A 21,880-nucleotide genomic window follows, 5' to 3' on the forward strand; every position below is an offset into this window, starting at 1 on the left:
GAGGAGGGTCAACAGGGAAAGAGAACAGGGGGGCCTGGGGCTTCTAGAGAAAGTGGGAGAGATATATGAGTGGGCAGGCAGGGGAGTGGTTCTCACACTGGGACTGAGTTCTAGGTGAGTCCCTCTGTGGCAAATAGGACAGGAGGCATACAAGGGATTCACAGGAGGTGGTGATTTATTATTGGAGAAAGGACCCTTGAAATCATTTCACACGAGCCTCTCACTTAAAGATGAGGAAATTGAGACCCAGGGTAGTAAAGGAACTTGTGCTGAGTGCGGCTAAATCTCCTGCCTTCTCACCCAGCCTGGGTGAAGACTGGAACTCAGAAGAGAGTCTGGGGTGGAGCTACCAATTCACTGAAAGAACCAGTGCTGGGAGGTGAGAATAAGGGCCCAGACTCACCTCTGGAGAGGCAGTGAGGGCTGGGGGGCAGGGGACTGGGGCTGCTGAGGGAACCAATGCCCGTGGTAGAGAAGGCAGAGGCTGGGGGAGGGTGGGGAACCTGAGGTCAGCGGGAGCAGGGGAACCAGGTTCCAACAAGGTGGAAAAAAAGAAAAGGATGCCAATTTTGGTCATTATCAGGTTCTCCGGTGACCTTGGAAGGGATGATCCCGGTGGAGTGCTTTGGGTAGAGCCACCGCAGAGGTTTGGACGGGGCAGGAGGTTCGGGCACGGAGGCAGTGGCTGTAGACCACAGGATGTAGCCAGAGAAAAGAAGGGAGCTCTCTTTAAGCTGCTGAATCAATGCAAGTGTTCTCCAGGCTGGAGTTTTCGGGCAGAGGGAAGGAGAGGTGACAAGCCGGAGGAGGACACTGCCAAGGCTGGCGGGGTGGGCCGGAGAGCAGACGGCGGCTCACTGCTTCCTCTGAGAGTCAGACTGAAGGGGGATGCAGGGCGGGCTGAGGCTGCCCTGCTGAGTCTGAGTCAAGGTCATCTGCTGAGATGAAGGGAGGGGAAGGAGGTGTGAACAGTCCCCGTGTGGAGGAGCCACCGAGGGGCTTATGTCAAGCAGCGCCTCGCTGTCCTGGCTCTGGGCTCAGGTGGCCTGGGTTCCTCTCTCAACTGACATCCTAGAAGCTAGAACAGAGACCTGGAGGCAGGGAGATGTGACGTTGGGGCTTGACCTGGCAGCGATGTGATGTCCAGATGTCACATCAAGTTGTTGAAATGGGAGGGGAAGGCCATATAGTTGGATGCGAGGTCCTGGGCAGATGGTGACGAGGGCGTCAGGACCTGGTGTGTCGGTCTTTGAATAGCATGCGAGGCTCTCAGAGGTCTGAGAAAGGGGCAGGGGAGCTCCCTACTCAAGTGGCAGTGTCGCGGGAAAGGCAGTGGGGGACGAGGCATGCCCCTGAATTGCAGAAGAAGAGATACACCCATGGAGCCAGGAAAGAAGCTACTGTCTGGGCTCCGGGCGGAGAGGACCTGGAGCCCTGGTTCATTAGAGCAAAGGCGTTTTCCTTGGGAGTGGGCAGCAAGTGCGCCCCCTTCAGGCAACTACGAGGTGGGCAGCGGGCCCAGTGAGTGACTTGAGCAGACTGGACAGGCATACCCCCACCTGCCCTGAGCCCTCTGGAGCTAGGCCCATGGAGGGCGGTGGCACCCACACTCGCTGTCCCACTTGCAGGTGGCACCAGCTTGCTACCCCGTTGTTCTGTCTGCATCTGCTAGGCTGTCAGCCTGCCTGGGTCCCTGGAGGACAGATCAAGGCCCTGAAGGGCAGATCAAGACACATCACACGCCAGCCCCATCTCTTTGCTATTTGTTATTAATAAATTTATTTTACATCTCCTGAACCAAGATTAATTGTGAAATTTAACGGGATGGCATGAAAAGGCCAAACCTGATTTCTGTGAGCATTGTACACATAGCCGTTCTATTTCCAAACTAACAACTCAGGTCCTCACCTGCATCTAGCCTCCCCCACCACTTTCTTCCTCCAAAATGAGATACAGAATAGCACCAGGCTTCTGGTAGCTTTAACATTTAAAGAGACAAACCTAGAGGCAGAGAAGGATGAGAAGAACCACAGTACAAGATGTAATAATAAAAAAAAAAGTGGCCAAAGAATCGATAGCAAACTCATCTGTCTCCAGATTAATGGCTCAGCTGAAAGAAATGGGGGGAGGTCCTCGGGGAAGGAGGGGGATGCAGAAGTTGGCAGGTGAGCCACTGACCCTGGAACAGAACTCTGGGTGGGCAGTAGGAGCTGAGGCGACAGGGAAGAGCTGAGAGGGGTCCCCAGAGGAGGCTCAGGCCATGTCCTGGGCTCAGGGGAGGGGTCAGTGCTGGGCTCCCAGTTAAGTGTGGCGGGGAGGGAGCTTTGGAAATGGCACAGCCGAGCCCCTCCTCTGCTTCATATGTTCCTGAGGATCTGTGCGCACCAGCGTGGGGAGCTGGGGGAGGGGACAACACGCAGGCATCTCGGAAAGCAGGAGAGCCACACGCTTGTGGGAAAGGAGGCTGGGGTGGGGGTGGGGAACACCGACAACTAACCCTCTTGGCTGAGCAAGTGCCTGCAGAGGGACAGGAAGCCAGGCCAGGGCTCCTGCTGCTCTGGCTTCTCTGTGGGCCCTTCCTATGCCAACCTTGCCCCTGCCTCCTGGCCTGAGCAGCTGGCTGTGGCTGCACAATCCGTGGCTGGAGGTCGGGGAGAGGGCAGCCCCCAGCCCTGAAGACCTGGTGGCTGGGAGGACTGGCTCTGTCTAGTGCACAGAGCTCGGCCACAACCATGGCTGCTCACGTAAATGTCCAGGGCCAGACTCCGGGTCGGCTCCTCCTTGTGCGTCTGGTCGGCCTGGGCTGGGTGTGCAGCCCTCAGCTCACGTATAACTTGCCCTCGAGTTGGGAGCTGTCTGGCCCCAGAGCTGCATGCCCAGGGGTGGGCGGGGACTCATCGAAGAAGTTCTCTGTTGGCGGTGGGCTGAGGTTGGGAGTCAGAGGCCTGGAAGAGGCTGGGAGGTCCAGAACCAGCGGGAGCAGCTGGTCCCTCCGCTGGCTGGCAGAGGGTGGCGGGGAGAGGCAGCCGGGCTCTCTGCAGGTCCTCCTGGGGGCTCCGTGCCTGCAGCTGAGGGCAGGTGGGCTGGCAGCTGGCCCGGAGCTGCTCAGCCTGCTGGGAGACAGGGTCAGGGGTGGTACCCTCAGAACGCTTAGATAATGGGGGCCTTCCTCCCCCAGGCCAGGGGGCCTGTGTGTCCAAGCACTCTGCCAACCTATTGGGGGGCTGCCTGAGAGGGAGAGGCAGGTCTCTCCCTGTGGGTGGCACACAGGCTGGAGGGAGGCCAGGGACCTGGGCTCATGGCCTGGAAGGGGAAGGTGCTCGCAGCTGGTTGTCCTGAAGCCAGGGGAGCTGGGGGCTCTCGGGACAAAGAGTGAGGCTTGCGGCCAGGATGCTCCCGGCCTCTTCTCAGCACTGCCACTGGGGAACTGAACCTTCCGCTTGTGGCCAAAAAGAGGTAGGTCTGGGCCAGAGGAGAGTTCAGCAAGTCCAGAACTGGTTAGGAGGCCCTGGTAAGCAGGGCTTCCAGACCCTGGTGTCTCTGGGGGGTCCACAAAGCTGTCAGCTGACCCCCTCAGCTCCTGGCAGCTTGCCATCGGTCCAGGAACCTCGCCGGCCTTCACAGGTTCTGCTGCTGCCTTCATGCCACCCACGGTCCCACCATGCTCGGTGGCACCTGGGGCCTGGTGATGATCGTGTTTCCTCCTCCAGGGAGACGCTGCCCTGAGAGGGGAGGGCCAGTGGGGAGGTGGAGGCTCAGGACACAGAGGGTCACAGTCGGAAGCCAATGAGCCTGGCTGCCTGTGGGGACAGAAACACCCAGTGGGTCACAGAGTTCAACTCCAGAGCAAGTGGGGGTCCTCCTGGGCTGGGGGCACAGTGGAGGCCCGTATGGTGCTACCCCTTCTGGGGTTCAGAAAAGAGCTGCCATTCTGGGTCCCAGGTGAAAGGCCTATTCTTGGCTCTGCAGCCTGTGGTCGGGGCTGGCCAGAGGAACAGGTTAGAGGCTGCTCTGTTTAATAAGGCAGTCATGGAGGAGGCTGCCCTTTAGTGGCTAGAGAAAGCAGCAGAGGTCCTGGCTGTCCACTCTGGGAGCCCAGGGAGGCTGCCTGAGGTGGAGACTTGGGAGCGTGGGGGATGAAGCCACAGCTCCTTGGTGGGCAGCAAGGGGGCTGGTGCTCAGAGGGCCCTGGGATTCTGCCAAATCCCCTGCCATCCTTTCTGGGGTAAACTTCTAGAGAAGCAGGAAGACGTTCCTCTTCAACTACACAGGAAAGACCCAGGAATCCCCCTCCCTACTTCTAGAAGCCGTGACCAGACACATGCCAGGAGCAGCGACAGCTGAATTGCTCCCCCTGTGCCCCCAACTGTGGCGTTAGGAAGGGAGCTCTGGTTGAGGTCCGTCCTGATCTGATGGGCTGAAGCCCAAAATAGAGGCCTTCCCTTGACACCCCCCCCCCCCTTCAAAAGAACAGAACAGAAGATGGCAGGAAAGAAAGGGAAGGAAGGAGTAAGAAAGGTGAGGGACCATAGCCTGGTCTCTGCTGTCGCCAATTCAAGGGTTCCTCTCCACCTCAGGGCAGCAGCAGGAGAGGTGAGAAGGCGGTCGTGCCCGCCACCCACAGCAGGGTGGCACGGCGGTGCTTACCCGGGGAGGCTGGCCTGGAAGGGGACATCTGCAAAGCTGTGGCTCAGCTGGGCGATGATCCGATCAACTTCGGCGTACAGGTGGGCTTCCAGGGCAAAGCCCTGGTGCCGGGGGCTCTGGAGATGCTGCTCGGGGTTAGAGGAGGCAGGGGGGCGTTAGACTAGGCTGGGACGGGACACAAGTAGACCACCCAACCTCACCAGGGTGGAGAGACTGTCTGGGAGCAGCTGCATGGTGGGGAAGGAGCTCACCCTGTGCAGCTCCTGGAAGGCTTCTTGGCAGCACTCACAGTACCCTTTCCTCCTCCTGAGCACAGTGCAGGCGGCCGATCGCCGGCTTGGCTCCTGGTCCTTGGCTTCTCTGGGGAGAATACAGGGTGGGGGAAAGTGGTCACCGCTGGGGCCCTTCGAGCGAGCACTGCAGCCCTGTGGCCGGGAGTCCAGGCCAGTGGTGGGGGAGGGACCAAAATGGCTAGAGTAGGGCAGGCACGGGCTGGCCTTCCTACAGTTGGCACCACTCATACAAGGGGGGCAGGAGAGGCAGCAAGGACGGAGAAGCCTCTCTGTGAGTACCCCATCTTAGCTCCATCCTGACCCCACCCACATACCTCAAACCACAGGCAAGAATCCCTGACAGTATTCCAGCTCCGTGCTCATACCCAAACCCAGGGTCATTTGACCCACATAGCTGTACCTTCTCTGAGGACTTTCACATCTTTCAAGCCTGACTTCTTTGAATTTCAGTCCTACATTTGAGTTTTGATTTGTTAACTGAAGTATAGTTGATTTGCGATGTTGTGTTAGATTCTGGTATGCAGCAAAGTGATTTAGTTCTCTCTATTTTTTCTTTCTCATATTCTTTTCCATCATGGTTTATTACAGGATCGTGAATATGCTTCCCTGTGCTATCCAGTAGGACCTTCTTGTTTATTTTAAATATAGTAGTTTGTATCTGTTAATCCTGATTTATCCTTCCTCCATCTGATATATCCATCTGATATAGCAAGGAGAAATAAGAAAGCCTTCCTAAGTGATCAATGCAAAGAAATAGAGGAAAACAATAGAATGGGAAAGACTAGAGATCCCTACAAGAAAAGTAGACACCAAGGGAACACTTCATGCAAAGATGGGCACAATAAAGGACAGAAACGGTATGGACCACCTAAAAGAAGCAGAGGAGGTGGCAAGAATACACAGAAGAACTATACAAAAAAGATCTTAATGACCTGGATAACCACGATGGTGTGATTACTCACCTAGAGCCAGACATCCTGAAGTGTGCAGTCAAGTGGGCCTTAGGAAGCATCATTACAAACAAAGCTAGTGGAGGTGATGGAATTCCAGCTGAGCTATTTCAAATCCTAAAAGATGATGCTGTGAAAGTGCTGCACTTGATATGCCAGCAAATTTGGAAAACTCAGCAGTGGCCACAGGACTGGAAAAAGTCAGTTTTCATTCCAATCCCAAAGAAAGGTAATGCCAAAGAATGATCAAACTACTGCACAATTGCACTCCTCTCACACGCTAGCAAAATAATGCTCAAAATTCTCCAAGCCAAGCTTCAACAGTATGTGAACTGAGAACTTTCAGATGTTCAAGCTGGATTTAGAAAAGGCAGAGGAACCAGAGATCAGATTGCCAACATCTGTTGGATCATAGAAAAAGTAAGAGAAGTCCAGAAAAACATCTGCTTCATTGACTACACCAAAGCCTTTGACTGTGTGGATCACAACAAACTGTGGAAAATTCTTAAAGAGATGGGAATACCAGACCACCTTACCTGCCTCCTGAAAAACCTGTATGCAGGTCAAGAAGCAACAGTTAGAACTGGACAAAGAACAACGGACTGGTTCCAAATTGGGCAAGGAGTATGTCAAGGGTGTATATTGTCACCCTGTTTATTTAACTTATATGCAGAGTACATCATGAGAAATTCTGGGCTGGATGAAGCACAAGCTGGAATCAAGATGGCAGGGAGAAATATCAATAACCTCACATACACAGATGATACCACTTTTATGGCATAAAGTAAAGAGGAACCAAAGAGCCTCTTGATGAAAGTGAAAGAGGAGAATGAAAAAACTGGCTTAAAACCCAACATTCAGAAAACTAAGATCATGGCGTCTGGTCCCATCACTTCATGGCAAATAGATGGGAAAACAATAGAAACAGCGACAGACTTTATTTTCTTGGGCTCCAAAATCACTGCAGATGGTGACTGCAGTCCTGAAATTAAAAGACGCTTGCTCCTTGGAAGAAAAGCTATGACCAACCTGGACAGCATATTAAAAAGCAGAGACATTACTTTGCTGACAAGGATCTGTCTAGTCAAAGCTATGGTTTTTCCAGTAGTCATGTATGGATGTGAGAGTTGGATCATAAAGAAAGCTGAGTGCCGAAGAATTGATGCTTTTGAACTGTGGTGTTGGAGAAGACTCTTGAGAGTCCCTTGGACTGCAAGTAGATCAAACCAGTCAATCCTGAAAGAAATCAGTCCTGAATATTCATTGGAAGGACTTGTGCTGAAGTTGAAGCTCCAATACTTTGGCCACCTGATGCAAAGAACTGACTCATTGGAAAAGACCCTGATGCTGGAGAAGGGGACGACAGAGAATGAGATGGTTGGATGGTATCACTGACTTGATGGACATGAGTTTAAGCAAGCTCTGAGAGTGGGTGATGGACAGGGAAGCCTGGTGTGCTGCAGTCCATGGGGTTGCAGAGTCAGACATAACTGAGCGACTGAACTGAACTGAACTGATCCCTCTTCCATCTGCTTTCCCCTTTGGTAACCATAAATTTGTGTTCTATGTCTGTGAGTCTATTTTGTAAATAAATTCATTTGTATTATTTTTTAGATTCCACATATAAGTGATATCATATGATCTCTCTCTTTCTCTGGTTTGCTTCACTCATATGATAATCTCTATTAAGTCCACCCATGTTGCTACAGATGGCATTATTTCAGTCTTGTTTATGGGTGAGCAGAGCAGTATTTCACTGTGTGTGTATATACATATATATATGTATATGTATATACATCACATCTTCTTTATCCATTTATCTGGTGATGGACATTTAGGTTGGTTCCGTGTCTTGGCTATCGTAAATGTTGCTGCTGTGAACATTGGGGTGCAAGTATCTTTTTGAATTAGCATTTTCTCCAGATATATGCCCATGAGTGGGATTGCTGGGTCATATAGCAACTCTTATTTTTAATTTTTTAAGAAAACTCCATACTGTTTTCCACAGTGACTACACCAATTTACATTCCCACAAACAGTGTAGGAGGGTTCCCTTTCCTCCACATCCTCTCCAGCATTTATTATTTGTAGTCAGTCCTGCATTTTTAAATGGCCTGTAGGGTACTGGTATTTGACTGAGCAAATTCAGTGGGTCCAAAATATTCCCCTAAGGACTTTCTAAGTATGACACAAAACCCAGGAAACGGTAAAAAAGCTGATAAGCTCAACGACAAACAATTAAAAAATATATATGCATGGTAGAAAATATAAGCAAACTCAAAAAAAACACACCAGGAACTGGGGAGGATATTTATAACTAATAACATAGCAAAGGGCTCCTTACAAATCAATAAGTGATCAATAACTGAATAGAAAAACTGGCAAAGGATATGAAAAAGGTTCACACAAAAAGAGATTTAAAAAAAGATTCAAATGATCCAACATAGGAAAACATACTTAAGCTCATTCATAAAGAGAAAAATGAAAATTACATTACACTGAGATATGGTTTTTGATCTATCAGACTGGCTGAAGTCACAAGTCTGACTATCTTAGCCATGGGGATGGGGAAATGGGCTCTGGTCCACTGCGAGTGAAAGTGTACCCTGGCATTACCTCCATGAAAAGCAATTTGGCTGCACTTCTCAAAATTATAGATGTAGGCACCCTTTGACCCGGCATTTCCACTTTTAGGAATTTGTCCTGCAAATATACTTGAACAATCATAAATTTACTCTGAATAAGACTATTCACCGCAAAAGACTGGAAATCATCCACGCATGTGTTAAATGAAATACGGTAAATCCATACCATAGAATACCCTGCAGTCATTAAAGGGAATGAAGATGCTCTTCAGTACTAATAGGAAATTAAGAAATATTCAGTGGAAAAAAAAGCAAGATCCAGCACAGTGAATATTTTGCTACTCTGTGTGAGAAGAGAGAACAAAGGGTACACGATGTACTGTCCATAAACTCTCTCTGGAGAGACTCATGGTCTCGAGGTTGGAGGATGGGCACAGAATACAGACGTTTCACTGTAAACCCTTCATCTTCCCTTTATCAGCTCCTGTGCCATCCCCAGGCCTTCCCAGGCCGAGCACCCCTGCAGCCCCAGCCAAGGCAGCCTCTAGGCTGCCCCTCTTGTGTCCCTTGTATCTTCTGTGAAAGGGATGAAGGGCCCCTGGACTTCACCCTGGCTTGTTCTCGCCTTCCTCCGCTCTTTATCTACTGCCACAGTCCCTTTTAGTTTTTCCTCCCATTCGCACTATTTCCTGACTCTTAGCCCCTGTCTGTTGGTGGAAACCACAGGTCCTCCCTGGCACTGGGAACCCTCAGGCTGGGCATCTGCCCTCTATTCTCCTGGCCCGTAAGTTAGAAAGGTCTGGGAAGGCGTCCAGGTCATCACCTGAACTGCATGCCTTCTGCACACTGGTCAATGAAGGGTCAAACTCACCTATCTGCCAAGTAGGAGTACCAAACAGCCTACAAGTCACTTCAGGCCACACAGTGTGGCAGGTCTCCCAGACCCTCTGCCCACTATGTGTAGCTTCAAAGGCCTCAAATTTGGACGTGCACTGAAACCACACGGGAAGCGTGGGAACATGGAGCTCTGGGGGCTCCATCACCAGAGACTGTGATTCTGCAAGGGTGGAGTCCAGGAACCTGCATTTTTAACAGGCCCCCAAGGAGACCCCCTTAAGCTACAGTCCGTGGGGTTGCAAAGAGTCAGACATGACTGACTGACTTCACTTTTACAAGGAGACTCTAAGGAAGGAGGTCTATAATCCGAAGTTCAGAAACCAGCCTTGTGCCCTCTGGACATAGGTCAAGTTCTTCAGTATGGATGGAGAACACCAGATAAAACGGATGAACACTCCCGGTGTCCCTCTTCTCTGGGCTAAGTTCCCAGAATAGACTTTGCCTAAGGAGCTAACACATGGCCATTCCCCAGTCTGACCAGCAGGCCCCCGGGGGGAGGACTTTGGCCTGGAACCAGCCCTTGTACTCAGGAACCAGAAAGACCCACCTGGTGTGGTGCGAGCTGCTCGGAGTCATCGGGGCCTCAAAAGGACTGGCGGCTTTGGGTCCCAGAAAAGAAATTTCAGGAAAGGATTTAAACTGAAGGTGGAAAGGACGAAACTTCCTGAAACACACAAAACTTACATTTTGACTCCAGTGGGGAAGGGAAAAGGTGAGGAAGAGGGGCCAGCCCAACTCCTGAGAATTCCCATCTTGATAAAGCAGACTCTCACCTGCCCATTTTTGGGCCATGTCGCATAGCATGTAGGATCTTAGTTCCCTGACCAGGGATCAAACTTGTGCCTCCTATATTAGAAGCTCAGAATCTCAACCACTGGACCACCAGGGAAGTCCCTCACTTGCCCAGCTTTTAAATTCTAGAACAACATTCTCATCTGCCTTACTGGGTTAGATTAATATTTTAAATTAACACTCTTCCTGTCTCCTTTCCAAGCCTGTTTACACTCACTGCCTCCCCCAAATCCTGCAACCTCTGAGCTGAGCAGAACAACGGTGTTTTCATGTTTTATATCATAGAAGAGGAAATGAAGCCCTAAAGGTTCTGTGGCTTGCCCAAGGGCTCATGACCTATAAGCGGCCAAGTCCAGACGGGAAGCCACATCTCTCAACTCCTGATCTAGTTCCTCCCACCTTTCCATTTTGTTTCTCGACCCTCAAGTGACCTCTGAGAACTCTAGCCTGGCAGAAGGTAATCGCAAGGATGTTAAAACCAGATCAGTGATCTTCCTGTTCCATGAAGAGGAATGTTTTTGCTCTGGGCTGAGCCTTTGTGTTATCTGAGGGGTGGTGCTCTGAACAGAAAAGAGAGGCGCAGTGAAGGTTCTGGGCAGTCAGACCTACACTGAGTGGTTTGCCTTAAGTGGCTCACATTCAGGAGACTTTCAGAGCCAGACGTGGTGATCTGTGGGTACTCAGCAGCCCCTGACCACACCATGTTGGGGTGCAGTAGACGGTGCTCCAGGGGAAAGCAGGCCCTGGGTTCCAGGGGCATAGTAAGACCCTGGGGCCTCAGGAGTAAATTAACCAATGAGTCTTCCTGGGGACTTATCTGGCAGTCCAGTGGCTAGGACTCCAGGCTTCCACTGCAGGGGGCCCAGGTTCGATTCCTGGTTGGGGAACTAAGATCCCGCAGAGTGCCTGGCACAGCCAAAATAAAGTCTCCTTGGTACCCACCTTTCACCCTCCTCCGTGTTATTTTGTTTCTGCTGAGGAGTTGAAAAGTTGAGGCTGTTGTGGCTAAGTTGGGCTTTGAAGAGCTCCTGCTTTAGAACAGCATGCAAAGAAGGATCGAGAGAAGCTCAGCTCCATGTGCAGAGACACTGAGGCCCTAGTGGTGTCTCAGCCACAGCGTTCCAGTCATGACTACTTGTACTCAGCTGGTTGTGAAGGGGCGGACTGTGAAGGACATGCCCCCTCCTGCCCCCTCCCCGCCCCATCCCCCTGGGAAGGGGAGATAAGAGGGCCTCCTTCCATCCCTGGATTCTTTCCACTGGCTTTTGGGCCACCAGTGCCAACTCTGTCCTGTGTGCCACTGTCATGAGAAGGATGGGCAGGCCTGCCAGGCTCCTGGGGCTGGGTCTTTCGGTGGCCAGCCCAAAGCTGAGGGACACAGAGCATTCTGACCCAGGAGTCTCTTCTGGGGACACGTGGGCTTTAAAAAAACTTCTGGGGTTAATTCTAGACTTTCACAGACTTTTAATCTGGTACTTACCGAAGAGTCAGTGACAACTTAGGTGGCTAACAGCTCGTCAGGTTATCATTGATGTGACCCTCCTGCTGTAGGTAAGAAAGGGCCCTCATGGGGACAGACAGGACAGAGGGGAGAGGGCCCCAGGCTGGATGTGGACCCTAGCCTCAGACTAAGATTCACTAGCAAAGTGGCTGTGTTCGTGTCCCTGAATGTCTCTGACTTCAGTTCCCCCACTGGGAAGAGGATGGACTCTTCTCATGGCAGTTTTACCCACGGCTATGAGGAGATAACACATACCAGGAAAGGGTTTTACACAGCAAATGGAAAGGCTTGGTCAAGTGTTGATACAAGGTGGTCTGACAAGGGAACACCAACAGCACCACAGAGATCCTCACTTTAGCAAAGACTGTACCAGCACTAACACCAGCAATGATTTGGTTTTGAGTGTCAGCGTACACATGGGGGAAATGGGGAGACAAACAGCCTGGATGCAATATCACAGACTCAAAAAATCAGAGTTTTGAAAGGAAGGAATTCAGGGACTTCCTTGGTGGTCCAGTGGCTAAGACTCTGAGCCCCCAGTGCAGGGGGCCTGGGGTTCAATCCCTGGTCAGGGGACTGGATCCCACATGCTGCAACTAAGACCTGGCATAGCCAAATAAATAAATTTAAAAACAAATAAGGAAGGAATTCACACACAGGATTATTAACCTCTGACTCATGACCAAGAGGAGTGCCAGCTGGGCATGGCTCCTCTGATCTATACGAGACCTCCCCATGGCAGCCCGGGGCCCCTGAGTACCTCTCCTCCATGTAGGTCTGGTGACCCACTCACCTGCTCTCATCTTCGACTTTGAGGAACGGTGCCTTCAGTCGGGCCACTGGAAGGAAGAGTGCGCCTATCAGCCATCTGTCTGCCCTGGTGCAGAGCCTGAGCTCCACCCGCAGGAAATGCTCAGAGAGATGAGGCTCTGCCAAAGCCCAAGAGGTTCTCAGAACCAGAGCCCTCACCACCTCAAGGTGTGCCTTCCCTTTGGCTGAGTGAGGCCCCTGCTCCCATCTCCTCCAGCCTCTACCACCCTTGGGGGCAGAGGCTACAGGGTGCCCCAGGGTCCTAAATGTGTCCACCCTCAGCCTCCTGCATGTGGGTGATGAAGGCTGTCAACCTTGAGAGTCAGGAACCTGGCCAGGTAGGAGAAACCTGGCCCCTGCTGGTTTCTGCTAAGAGCCTCAGCTCCTTCCCAGACCTTAACTCCTGGTGTCTCAGAATCCCAAGGGGGCCTGAGGATGGTTCTCAGACAGAATTCTTCATGAGGAGCCTGGGGTTTTGGAGGGGAGGAATAGCAAGGAGGAGAACTGAAGAGTGTTTCGAAGTCTTGGCAGAAGGACAGTTAAAAAAAAAAACAAACCCAAAAGTGAAATCTGGTTCTTGAAAAAAATAGGGCAAAGGGGTGCTGGGAAAACAGATTTAGAGTCAGTTAATCAAGAGATTTGTCCCCTACTAGCTGGCTATCTGCACAGCTGTTTACAGATTCTCTGAGGCATTATAAACTCCTTTTGCCCTCCCACGATGACCAGAAGTCCTGTCAAAAGGGGCAGTTGAAGCACCAAAAGGCTGGGCACAGCTAGCTGTCACCAAATCCACAAGAGGCTGGCGCTTCTCAGCTCCCAGTGCCCTAGCAGAAGCAGCCTTTCTTCCTTAATTACTTTTTGGGGGTGACTCCTTGTCTTTCTAATTAACTGACACAGTGATTAAAATCAATTCTCCCACAGACTTCCTTGATTTGCAAGCGTAAGAGGTGCCAAGTGACTTTCCTTATTAGTTCCCGCTTGGGCACGAATAAATGCCACCGACACAGCATCTTTGGGAGAAATATCCAGGGGGAGAAACTTCCCTGCTGTCCAAGAGGAGCCAGGAGCTGGGCCCGTCAATCTGCCTATTTGTCAATTTCAGGGAGTTTGGCATTTCTGAAAGTAGTAGGCAGCTGTCAAACTGCCCATCCCAAACTGCTCCTGAATCAGAAGGAAAAGGATGCTGAACTTCCATCGATATCCAGGAACAGCCAGAGGCTGCAGGAGCCACAGCGACCGCAGGAGGTCTTGGCTCTACAGAGTAGGCCCGGCCCAGCAGCCCTGGACTTGCTCACAGACGTCCCTCTCCCACCACCCTCCTCTCTGAAGCTCAGGCCTGGCAACGGGACGGGGCTGCACACAACCTGGACTTGCTTCCTGCCGCAGAAAAGTGAGCAGATGCTGCCACAGAGGGAGTCGTGGGGAAGCGTTTAGGGAGGGAGGGATGGCAATTAAATGAGGAAGAGCTCTTGCACTGACCTTTCCGTGTTCTTGACTCTGCTGGACATGTTCCCTGAATGGAAAGGAAAAATAGGTTAAGGATGTGAGGGAGCTAGGGGGGTCGAGGAACTGGGCCCAGTGAGCCGAGCTGCTGCTCATCTGCCCCACTTTAGCTTTCTGCCCACGGCTGGACCCTGAGCTGGAGCAGACCTGAGCACCATGCTCCCTGCATGGTGAGCTCTGTGCGTGAATCTCAAGGGCCCTGACTTTGTGCAGGGAATGCAGGGCAGAGCAAAGAGCAAGCAAGGGCTGGGGAGCACCCACCACCACCTTGGGAACGGGGCCCGTGCCGCCCACGATGTTCGGGGTTCCCACCTAACATCTCGGATGTGGCACAGATGAAATTGCAGCAGGTGACACATCTGACGCAGAGGAGGAGCTCACTGATGGCAGCCCATATATTCTGGGCGCGTCGGCCGCCATTCCGGGGTATGAGGAAGAGGGTGAAGACAATGCCTTTTGGTTTTCAGTACCCTATCTTACACACCCTGACTGTGTTTGTCAAAATCGGCTTTCAGGCCAAGGTCAAACAAAGCTAATGTTACAAACCAAATGAAACAAATTTTTAAAAAGTCAGTAAAGAGTTGGGAGGCTGTGGATAGAATGAAAGATCCAGTGGCTACGTAACTGTCTGGGCCTCTGGGCCCAAGGGGATTCCAGATTCTCTTCCCAGGCCATGCTACCAGGGCCAACACAGCCTGAAGAAGCCTTCAACAGGCCCTCCCCCATCAGCAGACTCAAAACTTGCCCCAAAAGAGTCCCAAGTAGCTACAAAAGAGATTATTAAGCGAGCAAAGCAAAGTAATAATACCACGCATTTGCGTAAAGGGGGGGAATTTCTATGTATCTGCTTGTAGATGTTTGGGAGTCCTGGAAGAACGTTTGCGCAACTGTTCACACTGTTGACCTCAGGGAGGGAGCTGGTGGTTGGGGAGCAAAAGTCAGAGGGGAAAGAGACTTTCAATGTATGCGACCCCATGGACTGTAGCCCACCAGGCTCCTCTGTCTATGGGATTTCCCAGGCAAGGATACTACAGAGGGTTGCCATTTCCTCCTCCAGGGGATCTTCCCGACCCAGGGATCGAACTCTGGTCTCTTGCATTGCAGGCTGATTCTTTAATGCTTGTGCCATCAGGGAAGCCCTGTACACATTACAGCAAAACCTTAAAGATGCCCAGACCAGAGGGGGTGGGGCGAGGGGTGGCGAGGCTGAACGTTCCACCTGGTTTGGATGTGGTCCCTCTCCTGGGTGCCAGGCCCTGGACGGACTTGTAGGGCCTGATTCTTCCTTGAATTCAGTGCTGGGTGAAGACCCTGTGGCTTTAAATCAGCCTGCGCTCTCTTAAGGCGGTACACAGTTCTAACCCCAGCAAAAGAAGGAAAAGCCAAACAAGAATTTGGAATATGGCAGCTATTTCAAATGCTACCACCTCACTGCCACCACTCATGCAATCTGCAGGCTCATTTCCAGGCCAAGAACTATCCCCAGAATGGAAACCTGGCAAGCAGGCCATAAGGACTACCTGCAGGCAGTCCTTGGCCCTACACAGGGTTGTGGGCACCAGGGTTGAGCTGAGAGGCTGTGTTCCTCTCACCTTCACCAGCAAGGCCAGGAGGAGGTGGCTGGGGCAGGTCATGGATTTACCAATGCTGTCACAGACTTTCCCATTTCCCTGCAGTTTGGGAGGGGATGACCTACCTCTGGCTTCTTCGGCCCTTGTTTCTTCACACGTGGAGCATCAAGAGACAGTTGCTGCACCCGTATCAGCATTTCTGGGGAGGAAACAGAGGGCTGTGGCCAAAGGCTTCCTCTTCTCATTTCCCCAGCACAGCCCTGTCCTGGGGCCGGGGGACTGAATGTCCCACTTGGCCTGGCTCACTGGATCACACCAGCCTTGCCTGCCACCTTCTGGCTACGTGTCATCTCTGCACCTGCTGATAATAAAAGAGACTGCAGGGTCCTCTATCCCTGGAAAAGTACCTATGCTGACTGCATGCTCCTTTGAAGCACTGAATACAAGTCTTGAACAGGAGGTGCCTGATGACCCATAAAAGGCTTTAAGGTGCTACTGAAGAGCAGTTTTGTGGGGGAGACCAAGCCATGGCATTTACTCAGTTATATCCTTAGGTGGGAGACCCAGCAGGAGCTATACATGCTGGAGCTTCTCTAATACACAGAAAGGCAGGAAATTAGATCAAGTCAGACATGATGAGATGATGGAAATCTCCTCAAGAGATGATGGAAACTCCCACCATCCCAGACCAGGATCTCCCCTGGTACAGCTCCCTGCCCTCCGGCAGATCTCAGGTTGGATCTAGACCTGCCCCCTTTAATGGGTCAGAGCAAATGCCAGACTCAAAGTGGAGCTGGGTGGGAGAGCTGGCCACCGCCAGCAGATTCAAGACAGCTACTCTCATGTAAATGTATTACAGCCTGCACACAGGTGGTTATAATGTGTGGCAAACCCTAGAGGAAAGAAAGAATAGGAAATGTAGTTGAGCCAAACTAGAGGGGAATGTGGGCCTGGTGAGACTATGGGCAGTTTACACAATCTATTCTCTGAGGCTCAACTTCCTCACCTGTACAATGGGCAGAGACTGTGGTAAGGATTAAATGAGGTGCTTCCTAGCGCAGAGTAAATACCTGATAATGGTATTGGATATCCAGGGCAATGGATATTAGGATCGGTTCTTATTCAATCCTGCTGAGGAGAGCTGGCACTGGGGTTAAAGGAAGCAGCCCTTCCCAGCACCTGCACTCTGCTATTGCTGCGGCTGCTCACCACCTCTGCGGACCAACACAGTAAGTGACTGAGTACATCTGGCTTCAGCCAGTACACGACTCGGACCCTTCTCGCAGCCCAGGTTCCCAGGCAAAGTTGCCAACCCTCCCCTCTGTGGCCCCGGGCAGGAAGGGTACCGTCCACGTGGAGAATCTGCACCCCCCAGGAGCGGGCGTTGCTCAGGAGGCTGCTGCCGTGCCCACTGCCACCTCCACTGCTGCTGCCCTGGAAAGACAAGCGGAGTCAGGCAGGAGCACGAGGCCCCCGCCTGAGGCTCAACCATCTGGGGACAGGCTGGCCTGGCTTCTGGGAGCTACGGGTCATACACGTGCAGGGCTATTGCGAGAAGGTGGGCAGGGGAGCAAGTACAGAGCCTGGAGAGTCGACTATAACCCCTGGGAGGACCCTGTCATCCGCATGGGCTGGCCACCTCGGGAGGGGATGGCTGGCTGATCTGGCTGCTGGCTCTGCTCCAGCCACCTTGGGACCAGGAAGGGATATGTGTGTTCATGCGAGCAGCCTGTCAGGAGAGCCTCTGTGAGGAACGCTCTGAGCCCACAGGAGGGACACAATAAACACCAGTGACAGTCACCCTCATCGAACAGGAAGCTATGCTGGCCACACCACCCTCCTGCGTCACAGCCCACGGCCGGGGCACCCGCCTGACGGCACTTGAACCACTCCTCTGCAAGATCGCATTAACTCCTTCTGCTGCCAGTCAACTGTAATGGCCCTGGATCCTCACAGAAGGGATAAATAGCTACGTGTGAAAGACGCCCCGCTGTGTTTCTCCCAGGTTCTTAAGATCACGGAGTCAAAACCTGGCTCTTCCACCTCCTGCCGGGGTGACTCTGGACAGATGACTGAACTCCTCTGAGCCCCACTTCCTCGGCAGAAAGGAGGAAATCACGACAGTGCTACAAGTCTGGCCGGGCATGCCTTTTGCGTCAGTGCTTCAGAAGAGCCTTCGGAGGCGGGGCTCATTCTTTCCCTGCGCCAGACACATCGGCTTCCAGCCCGGCCCCCTCGGCTCACCTGGTTTCTGATGGCCTTCTGCAGGAGCTCCTTCCCTCTGCTCAGAGGCACCTGGCAGAAGAAGGCAGCGATGGGGGAGCTGTGGAGACTACCTGCGCGCAAACACACGTTTCCACAGGGGCTGGCCGGGACGTCTGGGAGTCATGTCCCTCGGAAAGCTGGGAGCAGGGACAGCTGAGCAGTGGCAGAAGTGAAAGCTGGGAGAACCTTCCAGAGGTAAAGGTAAAGCTGTCCTCAGGTTCGGGTCACTCATAGGCAGCTGCAGCCTGGGGGGCCTGGAGCCTGGGGAGGGCCATTTTGAATTCACCCGAGGTCAAGTGTTACAAAGGTCCTGAGACCTCTCTTCTTTGTTATTTTTTTAGACCTCTCTTTAAAAGCTCGCACTCCCCAGCAGACAAGTGTCGGTCAATCCTAACAAGCCCTCTCTGGTTTATTCCCCTACTGTTACTTTCTTTTTCTTATTTTTTAAAAAAATGTTTATTTATTTTTGGCTGCGCTGGGTCTTCATTGCTGTGCGTGGGCTTTTTCTAGTTGTGCTAAGCAGGGGCCACTCTTGAACTGTGGTGTGTGGGCTTCTCTTGTTGCAGGGCACAAGCTCTAGAGAACAGACTCAGTAGTTGAGGTGCATGGGCTTAGTCGCCCCGTGGTGTGTGGCATCTTCCTGGACCAGGGATCAAACCCATGTCCCCTGCATTGGCAGGTGGATTCTTAACCACTGAACCACCAGGGACATCCTCCCCTACTGTTTCTGAATCTCAGACTCTGAAGTCCCAGGAAAAGTGAATATTTATCACAGAAGGGAGGGCATCAGGACAGCATGTCGCTGAGGTATGTTGATCCAGAGCTGTGATAAGATAGTTTCACCCCCTGAATTCAAATGAGAGATTAAAATAAGCCAGATGAAACTAAAACCAGAAACTGTCGAAGCGGGCTCACCAAGGCCTACTTCCTTCATTTATTAGACACACCCTTCCCGCCCCACGAGGTTCTTACTGGGTCCATGGCTTTCTGGGCGGGCCTGGCACAGCTGCCTTTTGGGTTGGCCATTGGTGGTGTGTCCACTGTGACCTCGCTGGGGCCGGGGCATCCTCTGTGATTTGTCCTGCTGCTCTCGGACTTCGCCTCCCTGCGGCTGGACACGATGTAACTCACTTCTTTGCTCAGAAAACCCTCAATTACCTGAAACCAGATCACAGAGGTGGCTGAAACCCAAAAGGCAGAAGTAGAATCATCAATACTGAGAGGTCGAGGAAGGAAATCAGGTCAGCTCACAGAAACTCCAGAATCAATGTCCTTAAACAGACCAGATGCAATCCTGTGCTGGGCCCCCAAGAAGACATCATCCCAAAATATAATAAGGTTTATGTACAGGACAGAGGTCCTTGACTCCAGAACTGTAGCTCCTCCCAGCAGAACCTTGTGGGCTCTGAGTATTTGACTAGTTAGGTTTGCCCAGAGTGAGAGCACACTGATGGGACTGGAGGATCAAGAGCTTGGCTAAGCTGTGATTTTGCTGTGAAGATACACCGGGCCATCCAGATGCTGCGTCTGTCATCTTGACCACACTACAAAGAGGAGCCTGAAATAAAATTGGGTTCTGGATATTACTCAGCTGCATAAGTATCCGCTCATCTTCCCTGCGAGCCCTTCATGACACTGAGAGGGTCTGACTCATCCTAAGAAACCCAAAACAGTGCTGGAAACACAATGACACAACTCATGTCTGGGGGAAGAAGAAAAGATGGAAATAAGCAGTAGTGAGCTGGCAAATGCTTAATGCCAGACTCTTGGGATGAAAGAAAAACAAAACAAAACAAAAACCCTGCTTTGTAGCGTTTGCTGGTTTCTGTGGGGTAAAGTACTACTGGGGCTGATTTCAAGGTAGCCATATGACATCACTGAATGTGGAACTGGAAAGAGATGCTAACAATTGGTTCTCATGAGCCAGGACCAGCCAGCTCCACCATGCCTGTGAAAGGAAGGATGGATGATCTCTCTGAAGTGTGACTGCAGAAACCTGGCACTTAGGTTTAAAAAAAGAAGTTGAGGTCCCTCAAAAAGCTAAACACGGATTACCACATGATCCAGCAATTCCTCTCCGAGGTATATATCCAACAGAATTGAAAATAGGGACTCGAATGGACACTTGTCCACCCATGTTCACGGCAGCATTATTCATAATAGCTAAAAAGCAGAAACAAACTGAGTGACCATTAACATGTGAATGGATAAGCAAAATGTGGTCTGTCCATACAATGGAGCACTATTCAGTCATGAGAGAGAAACGGAACTCTGATCTACTCTACAGCATGCGTGAGCCTTGTACCTCTACATTAAAGTGTAACAAACCAGAAACAAAAGGACCAACATCAGTGATCCCACTGATACAAGGTATCTAGAATGGGCAAATTCAGAAAAATAATGTAGATGTGAATTCTGGGGAGGTAGGGGGAGGTGAAATGGGAAGTTCTTGCTTAAAGGTTACAGAGCTTCTGTTTGGGGTGATAAAAGTTTGGGAAACACAGAGTGATGATTATACAACAGGCTGAATGTAATTAATGTCCATGAACTTAAAAATAATATTTACAGGGACTTCTCTGCTAGTCCAGTGATTAAGAATCCGCCTTCCAATGCAGGGGACATGGGTTCCATCTCTGGTTGGGGAACTAAGTCCACACGCTGCAGTTACTGAGCCTGTGCGCCACAATAAAGACCCATGGCAGCCAAAATTTAAAAGAATAAAATAAAACGTTTTTTAAATTAAGAAGAATGAACCTATAAACAGTTACAAAGGCATATTTTATGTCATATAAATTTTATCACAATTTAAAAAAATCTTTAAAGCTATAGGTTGAAGGAGTATGTCTTTCTACCTTCTGTAATATGGCAAAAAGATAATGATTTCATGGCCACACATTTCTCCTATCCCAACAAGCCCACTCCTTAGCAATGCCACTCTGCTGGTCCTCCCATCAGGAGGTGGAGCCTACTTGTCCATTGCCTTGAATGGGACTCCTCTTGACCAATAGGATGTGGTGAAAGAAACATGTGAGTTCTACAGCCTAGGCCTCAAGAGGCCTTGTAGCTTTTCCCTTCATCTTCCGGGAAAGCGGCCCTGAGACCACTGTGTGAACTGGCTCTTCTAGTTCATTGTATGTGTATACATGATGGTGCATCTACACGTGATGTATGTAAGCTGCATCTCACATAATAAAGGAGAAGTACAGAGAGGCAGCAGCAGCAGCAACCGCTGGCTGAGTGAGTGAGGTCATCTTTGGTCCCTCCAGCCAGCTGACCCTCCAGCCGAATGTAGCTGCAAGAGTGAGCCCTGATGAAATCCACCCAGCCAGTCCACAGTACAGTGAGAAATAATAAACTCTTTTAAACCCAAGTTCTGGGGTGTTTGCTTGTTTTTTAATTTTTTGGCTGCACCGCACAGTGCAGCATGTGGGATTTTAGTTCCCCGATCAGGGATTGAACCTGCCTCCCCTGCACTGAAGCACGGAGCCTCAACCACTAGACTACAAGGGAAGTCCCCTGGGGTGGTTTTTCACACAGCAAAGACTAAGTGACAGAAGAGACTAAAAGTTCAAAATGTATTTGGCGCTGGTTTGGGTGTATGATCCTCACTCTGTCCATTCCCACTGCTGAGTTTCTACATCCCTGAGTTTCTGTCCGTTTGATAGCGAAGAGCCTCTGCATTCTGAGCCTATTTATGAAGTTTCCCCGGCTACCCGCCTCTTTGGCCTAAGTGCTATCATCCTATTATCTAAACACAGATACCCATGTCAACCCCTTACTAAGAGTATTATATGACACGTGCTCTATAAAATAATTTAATGGACTCAAATACAGCAAATGTTTTTTCCCCCAAAGTTGTTCACAGCAGTACTATTTATAAAAGATAAAATTTAGACATAATCTAAATATTTGTAGGTAAATGGTTAAATAGATAAACAGTCCACACAAAAGAATACTATATACTCATTACAAAGAATGTCTGTGAGGGGTAATAATGATAGGAAAGTACTATTGTTTCAAGGTTATGGGTGAAAAGCTGGCAATAAAAAAAATGTATTCGTGAACT

The 21,880-nt window shown here is 50.9% G+C and overlaps 1 protein-coding gene across 4 annotated transcripts in view; it reads right to left on the reverse strand.

Moving 5' to 3' along the window:
• Positions 1 to 1,755: 1,755 nt before the first annotated feature.
• DBF4B (DBF4B-CDC7 kinase regulatory subunit) overlaps positions 1,756 to 21,880 on the reverse strand; it is a 29,990-nt gene continuing 9,865 nt past the window's right edge. Inside the window, exons 4-13 of one of the 4 annotated variants that reach the window (XM_081577149.1) lie at positions 18,787 to 18,972; positions 17,794 to 17,844; positions 16,896 to 16,983; positions 15,675 to 15,748; positions 13,955 to 13,988; positions 12,459 to 12,504; positions 9,920 to 10,036; positions 4,899 to 5,007; positions 4,648 to 4,772; positions 1,756 to 3,800 (exon numbers count right to left, since the gene is read on the reverse strand). In XM_081577149.1, the coding sequence (XP_081433275.1) occupies positions 2,819 to 3,800; positions 4,648 to 4,772; positions 4,899 to 5,007; positions 9,920 to 10,036; positions 12,459 to 12,504; positions 13,955 to 13,988; positions 15,675 to 15,748; positions 16,896 to 16,983; positions 17,794 to 17,844; positions 18,787 to 18,972 (1,812 nt within the window). In that variant the 3' untranslated portion in view covers positions 1,756 to 2,818. Of the gene's footprint in view, positions 3,801 to 4,647; positions 4,773 to 4,898; positions 5,008 to 9,919; positions 10,037 to 12,458; positions 12,505 to 13,954; positions 13,989 to 15,674; positions 15,749 to 16,895; positions 16,984 to 17,793; positions 17,886 to 18,786; positions 18,973 to 21,880 lie in introns of all 4 variants that reach the window. The other 3 variants (XM_081577151.1, XM_081577150.1, XM_081577153.1) reach the window with 3 other exon arrangements.

The sequence above is a fragment of the Giraffa tippelskirchi genome, chromosome 3, assembly GCF_054371585.1.
Source record: "Giraffa tippelskirchi isolate mGirTip1 chromosome 3, T2T-mGirTip1v1.2.pri, whole genome shotgun sequence".
Classification (NCBI taxonomy): Eukaryota; Metazoa; Chordata; class Mammalia; order Artiodactyla; family Giraffidae; genus Giraffa; species Giraffa tippelskirchi.